This window comes from Eucyclogobius newberryi, unplaced genomic scaffold, assembly GCF_026437365.1.
Source record: "Eucyclogobius newberryi isolate DKJ021-1_F unplaced genomic scaffold, fEucNew1.0.hap1 SCAF_15, whole genome shotgun sequence".
Taxonomy (NCBI): domain Eukaryota; kingdom Metazoa; phylum Chordata; class Actinopteri; order Gobiiformes; family Gobiidae; genus Eucyclogobius; species Eucyclogobius newberryi.
Window position 1 is genome coordinate 17782153 of NW_027315779.1, and position 25234 is coordinate 17807386.

At 39.0% G+C, this 25234-nt stretch overlaps 2 protein-coding genes across 4 annotated transcripts; both read right to left on the reverse strand.

Annotated features, from left to right (window-relative positions):
- Window positions 1-506: 506 nt before the first annotated feature.
- Window positions 507-10157, reverse strand: ksr1a (kinase suppressor of ras 1a). Of its 3 annotated transcripts, none has more exons than XM_072446488.1 (18): window positions 9728-10157; window positions 7478-7650; window positions 7293-7362; window positions 7105-7188; window positions 6899-6960; window positions 6694-6803; window positions 6453-6621; window positions 6261-6302; window positions 5969-6017; window positions 5841-5898; window positions 5065-5355; window positions 4288-4484; window positions 4105-4201; window positions 3277-3410; window positions 2953-3084; window positions 2734-2869; window positions 2530-2663; window positions 507-1806 (listed from the first exon to the last, which is right to left on the reverse strand). In XM_072446488.1, the coding sequence occupies exons 1-18, from the start codon at window positions 10123-10125 to the stop codon at window positions 1800-1802; spliced, it is 2343 nt and encodes a 780-aa protein (XP_072302589.1). In that variant the 5' UTR covers window positions 10126-10157; the 3' UTR covers window positions 507-1799. The 3 variants fall into 3 exon arrangements, with proteins under 3 accessions (XP_072302589.1, XP_072302588.1, XP_072302590.1); XM_072446487.1 differs by having other exon boundaries at window positions 6694-6818; XM_072446489.1 differs by lacking the exon at window positions 6261-6302 and having other exon boundaries at window positions 6694-6818.
- Window positions 10158-10454: 297 nt separating this feature from the next.
- LOC140360471 (kinase suppressor of Ras 1-like) lies at window positions 10455-23830 on the reverse strand. Its single transcript, XM_072445672.1, has 3 exons — window positions 23359-23830; window positions 12551-12691; window positions 10455-10628 (listed from the first exon to the last, which is right to left on the reverse strand). The coding sequence occupies exons 1-3, from the start codon at window positions 23593-23595 to the stop codon at window positions 10455-10457; spliced, it is 552 nt and encodes a 183-aa protein (XP_072301773.1). The 5' UTR covers window positions 23596-23830.
- Between the last annotated feature and the right edge of the window lie 1404 nt (window positions 23831-25234).

Below are 25234 nucleotides of genomic sequence, written 5' to 3' on the forward strand. Positions count from 1 at the left end.
AAATTCACCTTGGGGATTTTGAGATTTCAGGGGAACACAGCTTTCACTCACAGTTTGTGAAAAGGGGAAGGAAGTCAAATGTCAGTCAAATGATGGCTCTGATGGAAACCACACAGTCAACTCTACCTTGCACTAAACACTGATAATAGTCAGTCCTAGACTATTAAAAACCCCAAACAAAACTACATCAATGGCATAAAGCAGTCTTTACAAATACATTTCAACAAATCATGAACGCAAGGAGGGGCCCTGTAGCCAAATGAAAGTGTGGTCCAGATTTTGGTTGGGGCCACAGTATATTAGGTGTTTGTGCCACCTAGCGGCGAATTAAAGGAACGAACATAAACGTTGAAAACACTGAAGTAAAACGTTTTGTTTAGGTTAATAAAAAAATAAACTCAGAAAAGTTTTTTGCACATGTCACGCCTCATTTTATTGTCCCCAGTGGATGAAAACAGAAACCATACATAATGGTACTCACATGCAGTACAAAAATATTATTATTATTATTATTTTTTTACATAGAACATAAAAAACATGTATTGGCTCATTCTAAAAAAATGTACAGTCTTTTTACAGTGTTTTGTACATGGAAAAATATAAATATATATACATCTTTAATAGCCAGAGCAGTACCTATTCAAAAATGTAATTAAGTCATCTTACATATAAATTTTTTGTACAAATTTTACAGGACTCCCAATCCTTATTGGATGTTCAGAAACAAAGTATTTACAACATGTACTGCAGTCAAATGCAGATGCACCCTGACAGAGTGTAACAGTGACAGCCACTCACAACACACATGCCCCAGAAAACCCGCAATCACAAATGATACGTGCACAAGATGTCTGTAGAAGACATGGGACCATCTAATGCTCCCTCTGGACTTACGTTCTACTGCACTGATTATGACAAAGTGCTGTTTTATAAGGTGCACTTTACAAAGACTAAATCATTTAATCTGTAACCACACGCATGTTTACGGAGTTAAGAGAGTCGCTTGGTCGTTTGCATAAAGGAAAACGTGTCCGGATTATTATTTTGTTTATTGTGGATTAACTTTTCATTATTTAACATTGTCTCAGTGAAAGTACACAATGCTCCTCGATTATTCCAAAGTTTGCAGCTGTGTATTAGATGCCGTTCACAAACGTTTGATTTGACAATGTTCAAAACTTATTCACTCATTATTTTCTGGACACACAACATGAGAGCACATACACAGTACATTCAACCCACTGTGAGTTTACCAGGTGTTACAACACTGTTTAGCAAAACCACTGCAAACATAACCACTCCAACTACCAAAACAATATGAATTAATTCTGTGGACAAAGTGCACATACAGAACACATACAGAACACAGTAATGGTGGTCCAGTGGTGTTGTACTCCCAAATGTGCGTTTACTGTTGTGGCTTTGGGGCGAGAGTTCCTAGTAAGCAGCAGAGCGAAGGAGAGAGATAGGATAGACAGATAGAGAGATAAATAGAGAGAGATATATAAAGAGATAGAGAGAATTAGCAGGCACAGAACACAGTGCACGCGTCAGTCATTCCCTTTAACTTCACATAAAATCAACACAGAAAGGCAGAAGAGAAATCCGCTGATGACAAACTACTCAGTTACAGTTAGACGTGGAAGATCAGGCCGGGGGTTAGTGGAAGCAGTGTCTGTGTCAGGCTGAGGCAATGCTTTGATCGATCCCAGAAAGTGTTAAGGATTCAGGAGCATGCAAGGCAGACCCAGGCTTTGTTTTGCATTGCTTAAGTATTTGTGTTTTCACACAGGGCACTGCTACAACCTGCATGAGGACAAATAGAAGAGAGCAAAAGTGTAAGTGGTTAGTTAAGCAACAGACAGACTGCATTCAGTGCGAACAAATACATACACTCTGCAAGTTAGTAAAATATGATTTAGATCACAGTTCTCAAATAGGGATGATTTCCCTTATGCCAGGTCTATCTTTTAAAAAACCTACTATAACAAGCCAGTTTATAACCTTTCTATATAACTCATCATCTACATCCAAAAATAAAACCCACATCTCCAATCCCTAAACCCACTGTTGGGCCCTGACTCACCAGCTGAGAAGACATTTTCAAAGACAAAAGCTTGAAAGGTTTTTACTTCGACAAACAAGCAAGTTGTGAGAAAACATAAAAGACAAAGCTATTGTTTTAAACGTAAACCTCTAAAATGATGTTATGACTGACCAAGACGAGTGTTACATTTTAAGCATTACTAATAATAAAACTGGAACCTGCTGTAAAACTGTTTTTAACTGGGCCATAAATACAATGAAATAAAAATAAAAGGTTAAAACATATGTAATAACTATTAATTCACATTGACATAAATTTCACATTAAAATATACTGACTGAATTCATAAAACTCTAAATGAATACTTCACAGTTTTGACAAACAAACACTAAATACAACACTCAAATGGAAAGTACCAAAGTGGCACATTGAGTTTCATTGAGTTTAAAAAGAGCCCTTCATGTCCAGTTACAGGATACCTACTCTGCAGACTTCCAGAAGTGTCCGGGGTGGGACAGTCTGCGGTTCAGTTTGGGCAGCTTCTCCAGCAGGTCCGCCAGCTGCGTGAAGGTCGGCCTGTCCCTCAAGTCATAAGACCAGCAGGCTGAGAGGATCTCCTGTGTGCATGGAAAGTTCTGTGTGCATATACTGTATATATTTCTCCTTGTAAAGTTTGATCAAACTTACAGACACTTCTTTGCCAAGGCTAATCTCTGCCAAGACCTTCCTTATGCCCTCACCGCTGCCGACCTGCCAGATAGTGGCTTCTACAGGCTGGTTGGTGATTGGCCAGTCTCGTGCTTGGAGCTCATACCATATAGTGCTTTAGGAAGGGACAGAAATGTTTAAATATTCAATGCAAACATGCAAATGTGACTCAATCATTTGAATAGGTGCATTTCATACCCGAAGGCGTAAACGTCTGCTGCACATGAGAAGGGAAGGCGGTCCTCGTTGTTACCTGGGCTCATCCTCTGCACAATCTCAGGAGCCAAATAACAAATCCATCCATGAGGAAGTTTAAGTTTGTTCTCACGCCTGGAGAAAACAATTATTATTGAGACATGCCAACTTAAAAGAAAACACAAACTTAGGTCCCATGGAGTGTTTTGGCTGGAGACATTCAGTGATGTTTATGTTTAGGCATTTTAATGTTAGCATTTTCACATCAGTACAGCAATGTAAAACACATTTCTAAAGCAGGTGGCTCTAATGTCCCATGTTTCTTACCTTCCCTCCTGAACGACTCCAGAGATACCAAAGAGCCCAAAGTCTGTGATCACTACTTTGTTGGTGTCATGAAACACATTCTTTGATTTTAAGTCTTTGTGAACGATCCCTTTTGCATGAAGGTAGCCCATTCCCTGGAAAGAAGATTCAATAATTTTACCCAGCAACATGCAAGGTCAAGTACTGCTTATTTAAAAAAAAAAAAAAGAAAGAAAAAAAAAAGCAACTCTTCAGTAATTGACAGCAAAATGTTTTGAAACTCAATAAATATTTCTGACAGTTAGCTCTCAAACTAGTATTTGTGATAAATATGTCCTTTTACAATTAATTTAAGGGCATCACAATAGAAAACAGTAAACTGTAAATGCATAAGAAGGACTTTTGCAAGTGCCACAAAAACTAGTTCATGTTGTAAACATGATAAATAGTAAAATGACATATTATGTAAATATACTTTTATTATAATTGTTACTTAACCATTATCTTACTCAAAGTTGTATTTTGATTGACTTATGCATGTTTGAATAATCCTAATATTCTTAATTTGAGGCTTGATTGCTCAGAAAATTCCTATTTTCACCTACCCCCTATCCTCGCCTACATCTTTGTACTTGATTTTGATTCCGGATCATACATGTAAAGCATGTCACCCAGCCATTTCCAACAATACAAAAGACACAGCAATACAAATCTGCTGCTTGCAACAGGGAAATGATGGTGAAAAGAGCAAGGCCTCTGAACAGGAAGTCAATTTCATCATTAAGCCGTTTTAGATGAATATGGATGATTTTTTTTTTTTTGGACGATGAACAAAATGTGAAATGTTACCTTTACGATTTCCTGGGCAATTTGTCTGGTCTTATTGATATCAAGTGCGTTTTTTGTGTCTCTCACGACTGAATACAGCGTTCTCCCTTTGCAGAAACTATAAGAACAGAGCAAACAGAAACACAATGTTGTAAATGAATCTAAATATATAAATAAAGATGTGTACATTTCCTAGGATTATACCTTGTGATAATAGCTAGATGTGGTGGGGCCATGCATGCGCCCATGAACAGCACAACGTTTTCGTGCCTGGTCTGTCTGTAGTTCATCACCTCCTTCTTAAACAGCTTCAGATGATCCTGGTTGTTCCCGTCAATCTCCAGAAGTCGGATTGCCACTTCTCCGTGCCACCGACCTTTGTGCACTCGCCCCCAGCGGCCCTGGAGAGAAAATCAAGCAATTATTTCATTCTCCAAACATGGAACAGAACCATCAGCAAACATTGATCTGGTTTATGTTTCCACAGTAGGGATTGTAGTCAGTGTCAGGATAAAGCATTGTACATGTTTGAATTTATTTAATTGGCAACATGGACAATAAAAAAGTATAAAATAAAAAGCAAAACTATTACTGTTAGTACGAATAACCAATAACTACATTACTTTGCCATCACTGCCACTGCTTTTCATTTAAAGACTTCAAGAAATGTTTATTTTTCTATTGCATTAAGAAAGTTCCTCCATTTCATGTAATTAAATAAATTACATATAAGAGTCTATGGTAACACTTTAATTAGAATTAATTAAGACTAGTGTAAACAAAAGCATCTAATTGGAAGTCAATAGTTTATGGCAAAATTCACAAGCACTTTATAAATACCGGTACTAACAATGACATCATTAAGCACATAATAAGCATTTTAATTTACTTTTAATGAGCCATTTATACGTGGTCCCGTATCTATCAGCAGTTTTCTGATCCGTACTCTACTAAAAACACAGAACACATTTAGCCTTGTACCTTCCCGATGAGCTCCCCCAGGTCAAGCTGCTCAAACGGGATGTTCCACTCCTGCAGGTACACACTGGTCTGACTGGGCTTTCTGGAGATAGGCCCTTTCCACTGGCTTCCCTGAGAGCTGGGTAAATCCTCCAGCTCATCTCCATCACACTCTCCGTCTGAGTCCACGCTCATCCTCATCTCCTCTGCGTCCTCCTCGTCCTCTCCTTCGTCATACTGGTCCTCCTCTTCCCCATTCTCCTCTTCTTCATCTGGGTCTTCATCTTCTAGTTCAATCTCCTCCTCTGCTTCCTGTAAAATATAACAAAATTCAATCATTAAAGGATCTGAAAAAAGAATGGATTATAAATTGAAGATCTGATCTAACAGCTCGTGTCTGATTCCCATCCACTGACTGTCAAATTATGTGAAGTAGTGGTATTTTGGTAACTGCATAAGATGGATGAATTAAACATTCGCTATCAACAACTGGTTTTATAGAACAAATGTAAGATTTGAAAAGATAAATTGACATGATTCCTGCCATCTGGGTCTTGTTGAATGTAAACATCAGTCGTTGTACATGGAATATTTGAGTGTTACTGTGACATAGGTGAGCTCTTGCCTCACGTTGGCTCTTTATATATTACACAGAAGAGACTAAACAAGCCCAGACAGGCACATTAGGCCAGAATTATGTATGAAAAAAATAATCTGTTCAGTGTGGCTGTTTTTCTTTTGATTTTTTTTTAAATCACCAAATTACTAAAATAACAGAGATTATTTCAAATGCATACCTCTTCATCTTCATCCTCCACCAAATCAGAATGTATGTCCTCCACCAACTGCTCATTTCTGTTAGAATATAATGTTAATGGCCAATGTATAAAAATTGTGCTAGAGGGGGAAAAAATCTACAACTTACAGTGTATCTTGGAGAATGTCAGTGTGCAAAGCAGAAGGACTTGAAACATCTGCAGATTAAAAAGAAAAGGATACAAATATAATACAATATAACGGATTCCCTCTGGCCACAACACCATCAGACGTCAATGCACATGCAATTCCCAATACCACCAACAGATGGAGACATTTTCCACTGACAAAAACTAGCCTATGGTTTGACAAAATGTACAGCATCTCACATTTCAGCATTTAGACAGTGGGACGACGGGATTACAAGTAATACAGTTGTACTATAATTCACTATAACTCACCAGGGAAGATAAACTGTTGTCTATGCTGAAAGTAACAGGCAGCTTTTTGAAAAGATAGGAAGAACAAAATGTGCGTCAGGCAGAGACCGTTAGTTAGAAAGGTAGAAGTTATAATGAAAAAATTCGGTCTGTTAGGAAACTGAAAATCATTCAGAGATTAACAATAACTTGGGAGTGTTTGTGAATAAATACCTGGGAAGTGGAAGCGGTTGTCCCGGTGGCCTTTAGGAGAGGGGTTGGGCGGTGGGGTGGCACTGGGTGGGTTGCTCTGCTGAAATGGTGCGGGTGATGATGGAGTAGACGATGTAGTGGAGGACGGGTTACTGCTGGAATCAAGTTGGTTCATCACTGGAGGGTGGTCCTAAAAGAACAGTTTATTATAATAAGAGTTCTTCCCCCAAATAGTCATTAATATTATTAGTTTTATGTATACCTTTTTGGTGATGGCCTTTGGTAGTGTCCCAAACTGTGGCGCTTCGGATGGTCGGTCTACTGGATTATTTATATCTGAAGGAACTGACCCAGTCCTTCTAATTTTGGCGACTATAAAGGAAATGGCTAGTGTTATGAATGCTATAAATGTAAAACAATAGAATAGTTTTCTTCTATAAAGGGAATTAGCCATCAATTAAGCTTACTTGGTAGAAAGGAGATTCTACAAGAGGGCGCTTCCTTTGTGCATTTGTTGTGGCACTTGAATCTGTAAACAAGTACTCGTCATCAAATGTGTTGGATAATAAACAAATAAATGTGCCTCAAGGCCATTGATATAGACATTGATCATTAACGCAAGATTAGTCAATATAGACTGGAGTGAGGTGACAACATTTTATGAATTTCTTACCGACAATGTTTACATTTGACACCAAACATCATATTCTTCTGACATACTTGGCATGTCTGTGACAACCAAGACTTTGTAGAAAATCTAGAAATACATGCAATTGAATGTAAAATTGTACTTCTATTATTATTATTTTTATTATTATTATTATCATAAAAAATATATATATATTAAGAAAAAGTCTATACCTGTGAGTGACTGCAAGGCCGATGTCTCTCCTCACTGCTTGTGGGGAGCTGCGATGCATGGTTACATTATCTGGAAAAAGAAACATTCCGATAATTTTCACACACCAAAAATAAAAGCAAACCCTCACACGAATAAGAGTGGACTACTTTACACTACTATGAATAATATGCGGCTGAATACATACTCTTGATGTGCTCTTCTAGCAGTGTGGGCGTGCCTGAGGGTGTGTACGGTGCTGGGTTCACTGGGGTGGCTCCGGGGGTCCGAGCTGTCACTGCTGGGTATCGAGAGGGCGAGTCCTCACAGCCGTTCCCGTTCACTTGCATATTCAGAATTAACTTATTCTTCTTAACACATCTGAGGAGTGAGAACAACAAAATAAAGGCACATATCCCATCCTGTATATGGTCCAGTGTGAACCACTCAATAGAGCTTAAGGAACACTGGCATAAAACAGCAGGGATGAAAGTCTTGCCTCTCCAAAGTGTCGGGATGTGTGGTTAATATTACATGCACCTATGTATGTGCATTTCTTTGAAGCTACTCTTCCTACCAGCTGTTGTAACATATTTGTATTATAATATTGTATGTAGTCAGCAAATATCAGATCCGTGTCAGACAGTCTTCTCCCCGTAAAGCTTTTCATATGCAGACAGGAAACTGTGGATAAACAAGTGTGTGTGTTTGAGTATGCAATCACAATAGACACAAATAGAAATAGGGAGACATTGCATGCTCCTTCCCACCCGTGAGAATTAGTTATAGGAAATACTTCCTGTTTTGACATGACTCATAATCTCTGGGAATCTGTGTGCGGATTAGCTACAATCATCCATTCAGAGCAAACAAGTAACCGACAGGAAGCGGGAGCATGTGAAATTGGGCAGAGACAGAGGCAGGACAGCAGGACTGTGGGTCTACTCTTGTGCTGAAGGATTTGCCATTGGACCCAATAATGACTTACAATAAGGAATAATGGGCACTGAAAGGAAACATGATTCAGCATTAAGTAATGCAACACCGGCAGGCTACATTGTTCTCTACAGCTATAGTTATATTAAGTTGGTGTGTTGGGGGAAAAAAGTTGCGCTATTTATAGCCAGAAGCTACTTTGAGTTATAGGTACAATAAGACGCTATTATAGAAATAAAGGTTGCTGCTAAAACTGGTTGGGTACATAACTTGAGACTATTTAAAAATATGTTTTATTTATTGATGACTCACAGAGGAAGATAGATGCAAAAATAGACAACTGTTATTTTGTAATGTCTAATTACTCATTAAAAAACTAATTACGGAAATGATTTCTAAAAGATCTGGGATCAACACCATTACTATGAATAGACAAATGTAACCACAGGTTTGTAGTAGCAGAACTATTTAAACTGCTTGTCTCTGTAGTAATGTATGAATGAAGGAATCTATAATGCATCAGGAGTCAGGACTAGATAAGTTTTAAATACAAAATTGCTCATTTGCCACTTAACTTTTAAAAGCTAAGCAATCTGTATGATTTGATCAGTGGATTAAGGTGGTTGCCATGGGCCCCAGAGCAAGCTTTGGTACTGGGCCCTGTTCACAGCATGCACAGATAAGCATTAGAGCTTCAAGAACACTATAGTGATAAAGTCAGTGTACCTCTAAAACCCCAGATGGGGAAATACCACTGACCCTGCAATAGCTGCACGTGCCATCTGCTAATCACCAGTATGAGCATTTTACTCACCGCAATGTTGTCCTCTGATGCTTGAGTCGTGTCCTGTGCTTTCATTCACATCTTCATTCACATTCTCATCTAAACTTCTGAACTCTTTTGTGTACTTTGTTCAGTCTAGACACATGTGTTTTACCCCAGAGCTGCAGCTAAACTGCAAATTTACTTCCCCAAAAAAGAAAGTAAATGGTCTTCATTTCCTTCTTTCATGTTAACCCCGTCTGAAGTTAAAGGCAACTTGCATGTTTTTCATAAATTACGCTGTGCTGTTTACTAGGCTTTAGTCACACGCAGTTTTTATTGGACTGAAGGTAAAACAATGACAGAAGATATGCTTAAAAAAGGCCCTCCACAGACAAGACAAAGAGAGAGGAGAGAGAATAGGGAAGAGAGAAGAGCAATCTCTCTCTCTGTAGGGGGAGGTGTAGGGCCCAAGACGTCCGTTCTGCTTTGATTGCTCAAGTAGGTCCTTCTGCATTGTGGGCCCGAATCCGGTCGCACTGACTCAACTGCCTGACGCTACGCCATTGGATTTGATATTGAAACAAAAAATAACAAGGGGATAATTGCAGATAAGAACTGTGTGGTTACACATTGTGCTGTGATGTTTAAATTAATAAAAAGCAGGAGCACAAAGGATTTTAAAAATTCTAAAAATCCACTTCATTGTAAAAGCTTATGGTAAAGTGGCCATGACTACCGGTACATGACTGAACTTACTTGTTAGCTGGTGGCTCCTCAATGCGGTTGCCCAGTTGCGACTCGTGACTCTTGCTGCGCGTCAGAGTGATGTTGGGGAGTAGATGCATCACTTTTCGGGACGGAGGAGGGGGCGTGCAGGGCGGCTTTAGCCTGTGGCGCCTTTTCGATGGAGGGGTAATCGGAGGTGTGGAGGTGCACCCTTGGAGTCTCGCAGCGTGCGCGAGAGACATGGGGAAGGGGTCCGTGAGCGGGCTGTCTCCGTGTAGCAGGGGTGTGTAGGCGTCGGGCGTGGGGGCGGCTGACACGGAGCTGGAGCGCGGGTGAGAGAAGGTGGCGCACGGCGTGGAGGGCACAGACTGAATGGTGGAGGGACGCGCCAGAGGGGAGGGGCTGTGAGGTCTGAGAGGCGTCCCCATGTTGGACAACTGGTCTGCGGTCAAAAGGGATCCACTATTAATTTAATAATGCTACTATCTTTGTTATAAAACGTTTTTATATGTGCTTAAGAGTCTGTATAATTGACTAAACATTGCAACCTTAGTAATGATAGTGATAGTTGGATTTCAATTGAGATGAAAGGGCGAGTAGGGCAAGTAGAATTGAATTACTATTTTAAGATCGTGGTGGTTGTCAAAAAGGTTCAAAATAAGTGAATTCCTTTTGGATATTTTACAGAAAGGATGCTTATTGCTCCTCATAATGTGAAAACAAGCAATGAAAAACCGAACATAATAATAGGTAAGGATTATGGCAAACAAAAGACAAGCAAACCTGATTCAGTGGCGCTCTTTAGACAGGAGAGGGCAGCAATGAGTCTGGCACATTCATCTGAGCTGGAGTCTAGTCTTCGCATCCTGTCCCTCACCTGTGCACCAGTCATCTGCAGCAAGGCATCCAGAGACAAATCTGCTTCTATAGACTGCAAAGAGGAAAAAGGCAAGAACTCACAAACTAAACTGAAATTGCTGCAGTCGAATGAACAGGTTATGTGAAATATTTTATATTTGTAGTGTTGCTTTTTGAATAATGATGTGGTTAATATTAATACCAATAAACTATACAAGTGTTGTATTCAGGGACTGGGGGGTAAAAAGCACTTACTTTACCCAAAGCCCTTGATTCTGTGCAACACATTGTACTTAAATAATTACAGCACATTGTACTTAAATAAGTACAATGTAAACAATGAATGGATGGATTAAATGTGTTTTCCTTCACCAACTACAAATACCACCCCTGCTAATACTCATTTACATGACATTGTTTGATGTAAAGTGTTTAAAATGCTTTGTTGACCAAGTCAATGGTGATTGGCAGGTTTTGCAATAAGTCAGATCCGATGTAATGAAAGTTGAGGTCATGAGGGTACACAGTGTGCGTAAAATGCTCAATAGCTCAAGCTGGGCCGTGACTGTAGGAATGTACTTGCTGTTATGATAATTGCCATGTCATTTTACAAACACAATGGGAATAATATTAGAGAGAATTCAAGCAAAATTACAGCAAATAAAAACATATAACACTACCGATAAGTGATGAATTCCATAACAGTATTTGGAAAAAAGGAGACAGTTGAAGGGCAGGAAATGTTTCGGATGTTTGTTTTGTTTTATCATGGCAAGTATCCAGACTCTTATCAGTCAGGTCAAAACCTTGTTCTGACAGTGTAAACATGGATGACCAAACTGGGCCCGCCTCTCATGTACAGCGTGAGCAGAAAGAACAAAACATGCACAAACAGGAGGGAACGAGGTGATGTCGAAAGGGTCATCAAGTCCACACAATATAAAGTTACTCTGAATATTATAACCCATTCTTCTGCACTTATCCTTTTCACTTGTAAATTCACACAGCTTTACATCTTGGAATTTCTATTGGAAACTCTGGCAACATATCAAAACCCAGAGTTTATCAGAGTTAGACAATACAACATGGCTGCGCCCTGCGTTTGGATCTAGTTTAACATACGATAGTTAAAATATTGATAGTACTCGTAGTAGTGTTACTGATAGTAGTGTTATTTTCCCTTGAGTTTCCCGCTAGTGTCAACCAACTGTCTGTGGATCTGCTCGTGCACATGAGCCTCTGCAGTTATAAATGCACTTTAATGCTTTGTTGAGCTAATGTTGCTAACGTCTACAACAACAAAAGCTCAAGTTGATCTATAACATACAAATGTAATGGAATTCACTGTCCGGGATGATTAGTTTACATAATTGAATCAACATTTGATTTCAGGTTGATTGGAAGAGGTTCCTGTTTGAATTTTTTTATTGGTAATTACATTACATACACTCTAATGTATTGCTCATAGTTTTTCCAACTTGACAACTGGAACCCAGAAACTCAAACATCTATCTGAGGTTGGAGTTCTGACTTCCAAGGACAACTAGATCGCAGCATTAGGCTACAGCACAATAAAAACATATGCACTAAACATTGGATTATAATTTAGGATAAATAAATAATACAACAGCCTTCAAATGGCATAGTACCATTTTAAAATCCCTGCCCAATATTGATAGACATTATATATGGAAACATTTTTTTTTATCAAGGAAAACAACTCCCTGTTTTGAACTGGTTTTCCGTCAGGTCATCATGTCACTTATGAGTCAAAGGTCCAGCTCAGGGACGGCGCAGCAACACAAACAGCACCAAACACAAGCACATAAAGAGTTTTACATTTTAAACCACAGCATTTGCTGTATCCTGTGAAGTTAAGAGAATGGTATGTTCTCTCAGACTCAATAAGAATTATGTTTTTAAAATATTTGTAAAAAATGTATCTTTAAAAAAGACATTGTAATGAAAAAGACCATTGAAAACAGAATGTCTTACCTCAGTGAGTTCTGGTCGCAGGTTGATTGTACGAAGCCAGTCTCGCAAGTGTGGGTAACGGTCCAACGCCTCTGGTCTCTCTGCCTCTGGGACTTTCTGCTTACACTGCAGCTGTTTACAGATGTATTTCATCAGCTTCACCTGCAGGGAGCATCAGAGAGCACAGGGAGGAGAGATGAGATGAGAATAAATGGCACTCTTCACAGAGTGCAGAGGTGTCATCCAGCTCATTGTAGGCAAAAAAAAAACTGCTCTGTTTGCACCTTTTGGTTTCTTACTTGTCCAGTGTAAGTAAACTCCTCTTCACAATTTTAAACCTTCATTAGAAATTGTATTTGATTGTTTTGGCCACCAGCTGGCCCAAGTGTGAGAGCGCTGGGTAAAATGCATTAAAAGCAGAATCAGACATGGCCAGGCCACTGGGGGAGGGCAATCCAGTTTCAGGGGGTCTCCTGGGTGCTGGGTGGCACTAGCACTGGCACCCCAGGAGACAACACCACCATACAACACCACTCGGGCAAGACACTTCACCCACTTTGTCTGCGTATGAATGTGGTGTGAGCAAGTGTGTGATGTTGTTTGCTGATGGCACATATTCTATCCCGATGCAGCTGTTTGAAAATAGTAAGATAAGATGAGCTGTATTTGTCCCACAATGAGGAAATTCCAGTGGCTTTCCACTATTAAGTATATGCAGTGCATTAAAAACAATGCAGAAAGAGTCAAGTAACTTTGAGTGCCTGAAAGGTTCTGTATATGGTTAGTACATTATAATCATCATTATTTTACTTTGTGAGGGCTATTTGTATAGCTGTAGTCATAATTTTGCACTCAAGTAATAGTGCAAATTACATATACTAAATGATACAAGTATTATGTGTAATGATATTGGGGCTGGTTTAGTCCCAGGTTTGGTCCGGTTTTAGACAGAGACACAGAAATGTGTAATCAATGTTAGGTTTAAGTATCTGAAACATGTGACGAGATGTAAAAGTACCCACAAAAAATAGGAAATATCACTTTATACTCTAAAAATTGCTACATTCTTACTATAAAATATAGGCACAGTACTCAAATTTAGACTATCATCAAAACAACCTTCACAATATTATACATTTTCCGATATATTGCCCACCACTATTAAGTAGGTGCAAATATTTCAGACACAGACAGTTTGTCTATCTTTGGCCAGATCTCTCAGAGCGGCAGCTGCCCACTGTGTGCTTGTCAGCTCATCCCTAAAGTCAAAAGCAGCCCTGACAGGTGATATCTGAAGCCCGGAGACTCTATCCTGATGCTTTCTGAGCCAATGTCAAGTGTAGTGGTCCTGTGAGTAACTATCACAATGAACACCATGGTATTGGTTTGCAGCAGACCGCATTGTGGATCCCTGTGCTGTCGTCTAGTGTGTCTTCTTATCTCTTGAACCATCTTTAAGAATCCATTACAGACATGGAGGAGCGCTAGGCAGGTTTACGGCACCCTCAAACCAGCCACGCGACACTGGCAAGCTCTCGACCCGACGCACACCTCTCCACAAAGAAGTGGGAGCGCCTTTTGATGCTTTTTCTGCAGAGTTGGCTGAATAAAATCTCTCAGTTGAGTTGTAAAAAGTGCGGCCTTGGGATGTGAAAAGACCGCTCTTGACAAAAGACACTCCACTGAAGGCAGAAAAGACATGAGAGAAAGAGGATGGAGTGTAAATACAGATGCTGTGAGGAGCTCAGCAAGTGGATGCAATGAAGACTAGTATATTTAATGACTGGGTTCATTGTTAAATCTAAAACAGGTGCTAATTTTAGACGGCTTGTTCGTCTTACTTTGGAAGTATATTGGGTTGATGTACATGCCGATTAAAGAAAATCTATTTCACGTTATTTGAAGTTAAGTGAGGAAAGGGACCTGCATAAAAGGTGACCACCACAGCCCTCTCTTGCTGTAGAATAGGGTTGTAAATAAGCTTGTAGCCATTTCAAATCATATAACATGGGGAAAATAATAAAAATTGCCCTGTACATAACGGCAGAACTTATTGGACCCCCGTTGCTCAACAATCAGTATCGGAATTGGCCATGACAATAGAAAACACATTGTGTCGATCTCTAGTACTAATTATCAACAGAACAATGATACACAGAGAGGTTTAATGCCCGTAAATGTCTCTAATATTAGCTTATAAGCTTACTTGCTTTTTGTTTTTTCCCTCCTCTACCAGTTGGTTCATGTATACACAAAGAATACAGTTCAGAAACTCAATCTTTCCTATATTTTCTATTTAGCTTCTGACACAGTTGCACGTACGTTTCCATAAAATAATATGCAAACACAAGTATGTTTCCTGATAAAAAATGGCATATAAAAAAGCAGTTTGGCAATGTTGCAATGTGGTTAAGTAGAAAATGCAAGTGAAAGTATTGAAAGAAAAACATTTCTTGAAAGCAAAATAATCAATCTAAAGTACAAGTTAATGAAATGTTGAATACTTCTTCTTAGTGTATTAGAAGTCAGTTAGCTCCACCTTTTCACCAGGTTAAATACTTTAATACCTTAAAGTGGTGAAGATGTTGATAAAATGATTGATTGTGCAAACTGCAGCTAACCTCCTGATTTAGCTCTTTTTTTAATATTTATTTTTCAAATTGCAATCCTATCAAGATATAGATCATACAGAATAATCAATGCAATATAACAGTTCATATACACGTAGAAAGATACAAGAAATCAAATACAATTAAATGTATTTAAAAACAACAATAAGAAAATATAAAACTGTGATAATAAAACAAAACATTCCTTTTTCTAAGTTTGATTTCTACATCACACAAAGATTTAAACAAATATTCAATATCATACCAAACATTTTTAACATAAATACAAACATTTATAAAATAGATTCCTTTTCTATGTTACGAAAAATACATAGGCCACATTGCTGAATATGTTTTTTCCTATAAAATAATAGATATATTTTAAACTAAACTTCTGCAATTTTATTAATAACAAGAATCTATTATTATAAATCGAAAAATATTATGCCAATCAATATTTGAATAAATAAATGTTTCAGAGGTGTTGTTTTATTTGTTATCATCAGGGGCAAAAATGTGTTGTTACATCTTTGAGAATAATTCCAACTAAATATTTGATTGGAGCACCAGCTGATTGTTTGGTATTCTGTCCCCTTGCAAAAGTCCTAAATAAGCATATGCATATAGCATCAAATACAATACAGTACTCCTGAGGGAGTACAGGTAGCTCCTGATTTAGCTCCATACACCAGTGCACTGGCCCTGTGACGTCAGGTTACCTAGCAACCCTTCTTCTGAGTCGACAGCAACATGTCAGTGGGATTTTCCCCATACATGTGAAACAACACAGCTTTGACACAATCCTGCTTGACATTCAAAATCCACCCTTTCTCTGCAAGATAGGAGACGTGTAGCAAACAGGACGTGGATATTTACATTCAAACTAATTAATTGATTTGACGAGAACCCCAAAAGTCCCTAATATGTTACTAATGAGTTTGTTTTTAATGCCAGGGCGGGAACATCAATACTGAAAAGATAATGACATGGTTCATGCAAATTATTTTTGTTGCAGAGAGTGGAAAGAGCAGCCTTTGACGTGTGGCCTGGTGGTGGGAGGAGGGGAAAGGATGGCGTCAGAGCCCACCTGTCAGCCCAGCTAAACAACACCATGGCAACGGCCTAATGCTGCGACTCGGGGTGACTGACAAGTGTGTGTGTATGTATGTGTGTGTGTGTGAGAGCGAGGGAGAGAGCGCAGACTTGACTGACACAGCAGAGTCAGGCAGAGCGTACATGAATCCCACTGCTCCAATTGTTTCTCTCTGACCGGTGCTGACACAGCCACTTGTCTGCACCTGTCGAGGATATAAGTTTGTCCATCTGAGAACAAGAACTGGGAAAATGATATTTGCAACAGGAAGGTCACATCAGCTGTTTTGAGTCAAGAAACAAATCTGAGGAGGAATCCTGTGTAATATGCTACATTTAGAAATATTCGACAGACCGGGTTGGGGTGATGAAGTCTCACAGCCAACGAGTCTACATAGAATGTTCTTGGCTGATAAATGAAGACAATGGTTACACCGTCTTAATAACGTCAGTCTTGACCTCACACTGGGCTGAGGGCTGGAGGCAAATTGTTGTTAAAGGTTGTGATAATGGACTGTTATATGCTTGTAATTTTAGGCAATGCACTCATTTGCCAGTGTATTTGAGGGGGGCAGGTAATGTTATTGAACATAGTTGAAAAGTGTAATTCACGGGCTAGTTTTTATACGTTGTCTCACATTCACTTAAAAACACACATCCATACACCAGTGTTCATAGAGACAGCAGGAAGCATCTATCTGTTGGCATCACATCAGGATAAACAGTGCAGCTAATTTGCCTGAAATGACAAACTGCCGCAGCCGTAGCTCTTCATGAAGCCAACAAAGTGCTAAACTGAGTACTATTCCTCCTGCTAATGCCATCACCACAGCCCCGAATGCTCCACTGTTCCAACTACTTAGGCCCGTTTCAAACCACGGCACTTGAAAACACACCTTAAAAAACCCCCATAGCAACAACATTAACCTAGTCGTTGTTAGTTGACATTTTAGAGAAGGAAACGCAGATGCTACAATCAGTTGAGACGCATTTCCTCACTGCCTATTGTCTTCACAGGGCCAATAACACACACGCACACGCACACGCACAGCAGTTATCATGTCATGAGAAGCAGCCCCTCTGATTGGCTTCCACTCTCCCTCCCCTTTCCTCCCTGCTCTCCCCTCTCACACAGGCTCTTTGCACGTCATTTGATTTTCTTATTTAACAACCAACCCTGAAAATGCGTAGGAAGAAAGATGTCTAAATATAGACTCAGCCACAACAGCTCGCTAGCGCGCAACAGCAAACTCTCCCCTCCAACACCGCGAGAAGACAAAACCGAGTGACGCGCTGATCTTTTACTAATCTGGAGCTGTGAACATAAATACAGCCAGATGTGCTTTTGGGACACAGGTTTTCAAGAGACACAATTAACCAAGCCAAGACACTACATTTAACTTACAAGATAGAAAGGTACATGGAATTTCCCCATGTGGGACAATAAAGGAATATCTTATCTTATCTTATCTTACAGTCAACACCTCTCAATCAGGGGTAAATGCTCTTTCTACTAAACAAATGCTTATTTTTGATGATTAAAAAGGTCACTACTATTATTCCTACTTCAGTAATAACAAGAAGATTTTTTGGCAATCTAACAGAAATGTGCTAAAACATGCCTTCAAATGAAAAAGCTGTTAAAATATCAGACAAAGGTGTAAGGACTGTAAAAGTATCTGGAAACATGGGATAAAGAACAGTTTATATAGTATGATAGATTACAATATGTTTGATTGATTTATCAGCTCTTTTTGCAGCATTCACACAATATTCAAATGTTGCACATCTTCAAAACAACATTGCAGTGATGGTTACCCAAAAAAATCACTGTATATTGATACTGAATGAGTTTTTTTAGTATTCTTTTTTAAATGAATGAATGAATTCTCTACTGCTTGTTCCGGTCACGGGTCGCGGGCCTTGTTTTTAAATGCATGGTTTTATTTTAGCTTTATCTGGAGATATATTTCCTTTTTACGTCAGTTCAAGCTGGGGGTGATATATAATAATATTGATAGCCTTTCCACGCCTTGGTAGTAGAGTGTCAATGTATTTTAATACAAAACTCATTGGCAACATCAAAACTTTCCATAGTATTACTTGGTATTGGATTGAAACAAAAATCACTGGTATCAATCATCACCAATACTGACAATGCTATTGTTAGTTGGCAATATCATTAGCACAGTTATAATGTTCTGTGTCCGACCCATTTTATCCAAAGTGTGCAGTTATGAGTCCGAGACATGAAAAGTGGTCCAGAGACAGAGGCGAGGCTAAGTGGGATTAACATGTGCTAAGTGAAGTACTAGTTAGCACTCAATCGGAGAGGCCAGTATCATTATCCTCTCGCTGGCAGAGGCAGAGACAACACACGTGGTTCAAGTGGAATAATAAAGCTCTCTTCACCAGTGTATAAAGTGTGCTGGAGCCGCTCTTGATTGCACTCAAGCGCGATTCCCCTTTGCACCATGAGTGTGACAACGACTCGCCACATTTGCAGAAATTCAGCACCGATACATCACACACGTAACTCTGAAAAAGTTGGAGCATGGTGTGTAATTGTACAAACACATAACAAGTTTGTGCAATTTTAGAAAACAATGAGTCTATAATAATAAAAAAACAGGGGCTATTTATATGCACTCACAAAATGGCTGGGAAATGTCAATATTTGATCTGAGCTGATTTCTTTGAGACCCTTAACAGCTGTGCCTGGTTAATAAGGAACCACAGAAAAAAGGCAAACTAATGTAATGAAGACAAAGATTACAGACCAAAACATTTGATTTTGAAATAATATAGGCTGGGTGCTGCCGTTCTATGCACAGTTAATACATTTTTAGTTAAAAGATTATTAACATGATATGTCAACAGCAGAATTGTCTGATTTCTTTCTGATCACAATCCCTTTGAATACGGTACTCAAATCAGATTTGTATGCCATTTAAATCATCTTAAACGGTCCAGAAATCAGATAATAAATCAGATTTTGGTGTGGATGAGAACCAGTGTTACTCCACTCTTTAACCAACATGTTTTATCTGGTGTTTTGGATATCAGATGTCTTTTGTACATGTACTAAGCACACGCAAAAAATCATATCTAATATTGGGTTAGCTGATAACTCCAGTTATCAGATTTTTGCCATGTAAATGTGTGTTGATGACAGCAATAAAGAAGTAGTGCTAACAGGGGAGTAAGACTTGAAGCAGGGTTAGTACAGGCAAAGGAAAACCTATAAATTGTGAAAATCGTAAAAGTTTTAATTTGACATTTTACACCATGCCGAAACTTTTGTTCAATATTGACTCCGAGCTTAAATGAGAAGTACCGGTAGTGTTGTGTGGAGGAGTTGCTGCCAACAAAACGGTTCTACATGAGTAATTAACCCCCAAATATGCTGACTTTACAGTATCTCCAGAGAAATGTTAAGAAAGAGGGGAAACAAGGGGGATTTCTTCATATTGTGTCAGTAAGTGACATTGAAGTGAAGAGTGCTGGTAAAGACAGTGTGTGTCAAAAGGAGTTTTGGACACACATTGCAAGAGTTTCTCAAACACATTGGGTTTTTGGTTTGGGAGGTGCAGAGGATAATTACACGTCTTGTCTAGAGCGGTTGGAGGCGATGACAACGGTGTACTGTTTACCAGCACATATAGAATGACTACATAATAAAGTCCACAATACAATGCATACATTCACTCTTATATAGGGAAAGGCCAAATGTGACTAATAGAGGTACTCCCGTAGTATGGAGCCTTTTGAGTGTACTCTCAAGCTGTACTGTTAATAGTAATAAAAAAAATCCCTATCAGTTTTTTTTAATAACAATTTAAAAAAAATAATTCCACAATAATCAGTGTAACAGCCTGTAATTGGCCAAATAATTTCTAATTTTATCTATAATTTATCATGTTATAGTTTCTAACATTGTAATATTATGAACTATATGTGATATTGTGATGTAGTGATATACTGTGGGGGGGCAGTGGTCCAAGGGCTCGGCAACTAGGCTGAAAGACCACTGCACACTGTGGTTGTGTCCGTGGGCAAGACACCTCACCCACCATGCTTGTGTATGAATGTAGGACGTGAGGGATTGGTGGTGGTCAGAGGGGCCAATGTAGGGCAGATTGGCAGCCTGGCTCCCGTCAGTCTACCTGAGGGCAGCTGTATCCCATTTTTGTCTTAAAAATGTGAAAAACAGATGTACTTTTACCAGGTCCAAATGTATTGCTCTCTTACCTAATGCATTACTAATGCATTTCTTTCATTATAATTATTCACCGCAATGGGTTTTTAAGAACTTTTGTCGGCAAGGTAAAGCTAACAAAAAATAGCATGCTAACAGCGCACTTCCTGCTCCGAGGAGAATAAAAGGCTCAATAATGCAGAGTGCTAAATGGACTCATTTTCACCTGAATAGATGCTTTTAGAATACATTTGTATTTGTACAGGGGAATAACAGATTTTATTTTATTATTTTGGTTCTATGAAGAAGACAAATTATGCTTGTATATGCTATATAGTTGTAAGACACACATGGGTCATTATTTTATATGATAACATTTTTAAACTGCAAAATATATCTAAAACAACTTAATAAATGAAATATGTGCGCTGACTATTTGAAAACTGCTGTGCAGATTTGACCATGAACCTAATCACAAAGGACTGCGCTGCTGGACCATGCTGATGGCCACAACTACCATAGAAAGTAGAGAGCAAGTGTTAAATTAAATTAAATGAATCACTTGTACAACGGTGTGTGTTTGAATGATAAGAAAAAACATTAAAACATGGATAAAAACACTTAAAAGACAATATTGACAATTCAGAAAGTACAGGGTGAAGTACTGTATAATGACTACAGTGATTTTTTTGAAAAGTTCAATCAGAGGCATTATTGTAAATATCATTTGACAGAACCAACAGTTACATTAACCATGAAGCAAAAGTCTTACTACAATATAACTGGAGCCAAGTCCCTGAACAGAAATGAACCAAATGCTTGAACAGGAAAGGGCCTCATAGCATTTTTATCCAGGGTTCTCCAGCAAAGTGTGATCCTGCCAACCCATTGTCAGTTAGAACAATGCCAAAGCTGAACGCATGTGGAAGACAGTGTACAGCAGGAAGTACTCTGCCAGATCACTTCCTGTGATGCAAGACAACGGTTGGGGTATTCTTAAACTTGGATTATAGATTAAAAAATATATATTGTCAACTTTGCTAAACGAGACACCACTCTGACAAACAACAAACTAGATTTTACACCATTTGAATGCAACTTTCTTGTTCTGAATTACTCATGTACAAACTGGACTTGCCCCTATTTTATATTCTAATATATATATATATATACAAGATAAGATATTCCTTATATATATATATATATATATATATATATATATATATAAAAAGGCAAGTCCAGTTTACAGCCTTGACTAAATCAGCATAATTATATTGACGTATATGAAATAATTTTTGTCTTATAGCTTAGGCTTCGTATTGACTAGACTAGGCTTGCTTTCACCAGGTTTAAGGTCAGTTGCACCACTTTATCCCTTTGAATGTCCTGGTTACAGGAATCAGATCTCCACAGTGTTCTGGAGCCATTTTCAGGGCCAAGTGAACAATTGTACCTGGGGTGTTGAGTTTGACCGAAATAATGCACACATAGATAATTGATGCCCTGGGCCAATCAAGGGTGAATATTCTTTTATGTGAGCGCCGACATCTGAATAAAGCATGAGTCAATCAGTTAGCATCCATCAGAACTGGCGGGGTAAAGGTACTTTGACAAGGACAGTTTTTTTCCATACAATTTCTGAAAAGATCAATAGGTTTTACAGAACTAGTAGCTCTGTAGCGCTGGAGTTTATTAATATATATTAGACAAAGTATGGAAATGTAGTAGTAGTGTTAGGGCCAGGAAAAAATATATAAATTGATAACAAATACTGAAAAAAAAATATTTGGACAATATTTGTCCTTGTACTGAGTATTTTTAAATTGTTTATATACATTATGTATTGATCCATCTTGATCTATATTATCAGGTCTAGTATAATACCACAAGGTAATTATAAAGTCTGTGTATAGTCTAGATAAGAATTATTAAATTTGAAGACGATTATTTCAATAATTGATTAGTTGTGATTACTACGGCACTTTATTGTTAGCAAATTTGCAATAAACCCAACGCTCATGTCATCACTGCCGATAACATAGTAGAGAATAAAAGTAGTACTGCCATTATAACAAGACCACCAAAGCTACTTTCATAGCTGCACTACCAAGCCACAAGAGCTTGCACACAGCAGTGTTCACTCAGAGCCACACTGCATCATAGAACCACAATGCTTCACACTCTCTGCTGAGCTGATCACATGGCACACAGCTCCTCTATCTTGGCACTAGCCTACTTGTGTCTCTAGCAAACTAAATAATGTCCAGAGGAAAAGAGATGATGAATGTGACTGAATCTTGTTTCTACTGGGGCAGGCTGGACTCAGCTGAACAGCACTTCATGCACAAGCTTCTGAAAAATATGACCACCAAAAGAAAGAGGTCAAACAAACAGCAGGATCAAAGCATCACAGCCATGATGCATTTTAGGGCTAATCCACTTCTCAGACTTCCACACAGTGTCATATAGATGGACAACATATATATACAGATCAATAAATACCACATATTCAGGCTATAATTGCATAATTGTCTGCCATGCCTTCAGTTCTTCTGCAACTCAGCTATATTGACGCGTGAAAACAATCTGAAAAATATACCACACAGTTAAAGATATATATTTTACGCTCAAAATCCCAATCACATTTAGCCTCGCGCGTATTACACCTGCACAACGAGCCCAAACACACTGCTCACGTCTGATGTGTCTCACAGGCTCCAGGAAATCCAAAAACAATGCAAATATTTGAGTGTCGCCCGTGCGGTGCGCGTTTATATCACATTATACTACAGTGCATTGCCAAAGAGTGCTGTGCTCGCCACTACTGAGCCCGTGTGCGGCGGACATAGCTTCATGACTCCGCAATTTGACTTTCTATGACAGCACTAGTAGGTCTCGTCATGCATCTCACAGCTTCTTCTTTTTCTTACCTCTAAAGTGCGTATTTCCTGCTGCGTGAGATCGTTGGACGCTGCGCATTTGGTCCGAAGCCCCTGTAAACTGGAGATGGAGATATCAATCATATTCTGGATGAGTTCGCATTGATGTAGTGCGGCCATCGCTGCGCCACCACCACCACCACCACCTCCTCCTCCTCCTCTATCCCTCTCCGGCGGGTGCTCATCACTCTCGACCATCTTCCCTCCTTTCGCACGCGCACTATCCATTCCTCAGCATTTGGGCACGGCTTTGAAGGGCTTGAGTCAAACACTGGAGCTCGAATAAAACATATGCAGTTGCAGCAGCAGCGGCGGCGGCGGCAGCCTAGCGTCGCAGAGACCTACTGTGGAAGTTAGCTGACAGCAATTTGTCCTCAGCGCTCCGAATAGGAAAGTGACGGTGCAGGGTCAGTGTCTTTTGTCCAAAAAAAAAAGATGCTCGTCGGGGATCTGGCGCGTGAAACAGCGGGAACATGTATTTTTTTTGTATTTGTATTTGTTGTTCGCGTGCTCTACCAGTCCGCGGGCCACCACCGAGAGAGGCTCCTCTCTCTTTTACCAGCTCTGGCAGAGGCTTTCACCGTCTGTCAGCTGTTGGGAACATCATGGGGCGCGGTGCACTGTGGGAAATGAAGTCATGCACAAGCTGCGCTCGAGCGGCGTGTCCACATCCTCTCAACCTCCCCCACGCACGTGCTCGGACTTACTACTGCAAACACTCAAGTTGCCGTCTAGAAAGAATAATAGTAGATACATAAAATACAAGTAGGCTAAATCATTACAAATGTCAATAGCATTATGGAATTATATTTAGGTATAGAGCTGGATTAGCCTTGTTTAGTGCGACTGCCGGAGTGAGCAAAAATAAGCATTAGTTTAATCTAAAATCAACAAAAATACACAGTTGCATAAGCTACTAGAGACCGAGCCAAATCGATCACTTCACACAACACAAACTTAAATCAACTGGTCTCATAATAAAGTGGATTAAAAATATACAGATAAATAAAAAGTAAATTTATGCAATTTTTCTTCATTTCCTTTTCAGCCTTCAACCATTTACTCTCACATGCATGTGCACCAATTTAACACTTCCTGAAGCTGATAAATCCACTATAAAACAAACTTACTTACAAATGTAAGTTAATTACCTTTTTAAGAATTCTGTATTTTTATGTGAGCATGTAAACAAACAAGATTTAGTAAAAAGTTATTAATACCCCCCATTTGTCCAAAATCATCTATTCATCACTTGCTGTACAAGTCTGCAAACGTATTGTCGCACTTCTAGAGGCATTCCTTACATATATGGTTTAGTTTGAAGATTCTAGTTCATGGCAAATGTGATGTCATTAAGATTGTTGCTGGGATTGAATAGAAAAAAATCTAATAATGTGTCCATATTGGTCAGAAAATGGTTCCCTGACACAGAATGGACATCTTAGAATGAAACAACACAAATTAATCCAATTGAAACATTGAGAGAGAGTTTATATATTTTGTTTGGGTCACTGTGGGTGAAAAGGAGATTTTAAAGGCAAATATTAGCAGAAGGTAGTTGCAGTGCGACTGGTCAGTCTGCACCTCCCGGAAGTCTCGTATAGTTACATTCCATTCCATTAAACCAGGGGTGTCCAAACTTTTTTCACTTTTTTCACATTTTGTTTGTACGGAGCAGAGGGTCACAAACAATCTGACAATGTTCAAAATTTCGAAATTTGGTATTATTAGGCATTTGTCATTATTTCGATGAGTCTCCACACCTTCAATAAGACTTGGAACATTAATGTTAGGTTGGTATAACATCAAAATGCTTGAATTTATCAAATTTTACCGTAAAAACTACTACTTTTTGTTGTTTGGACCA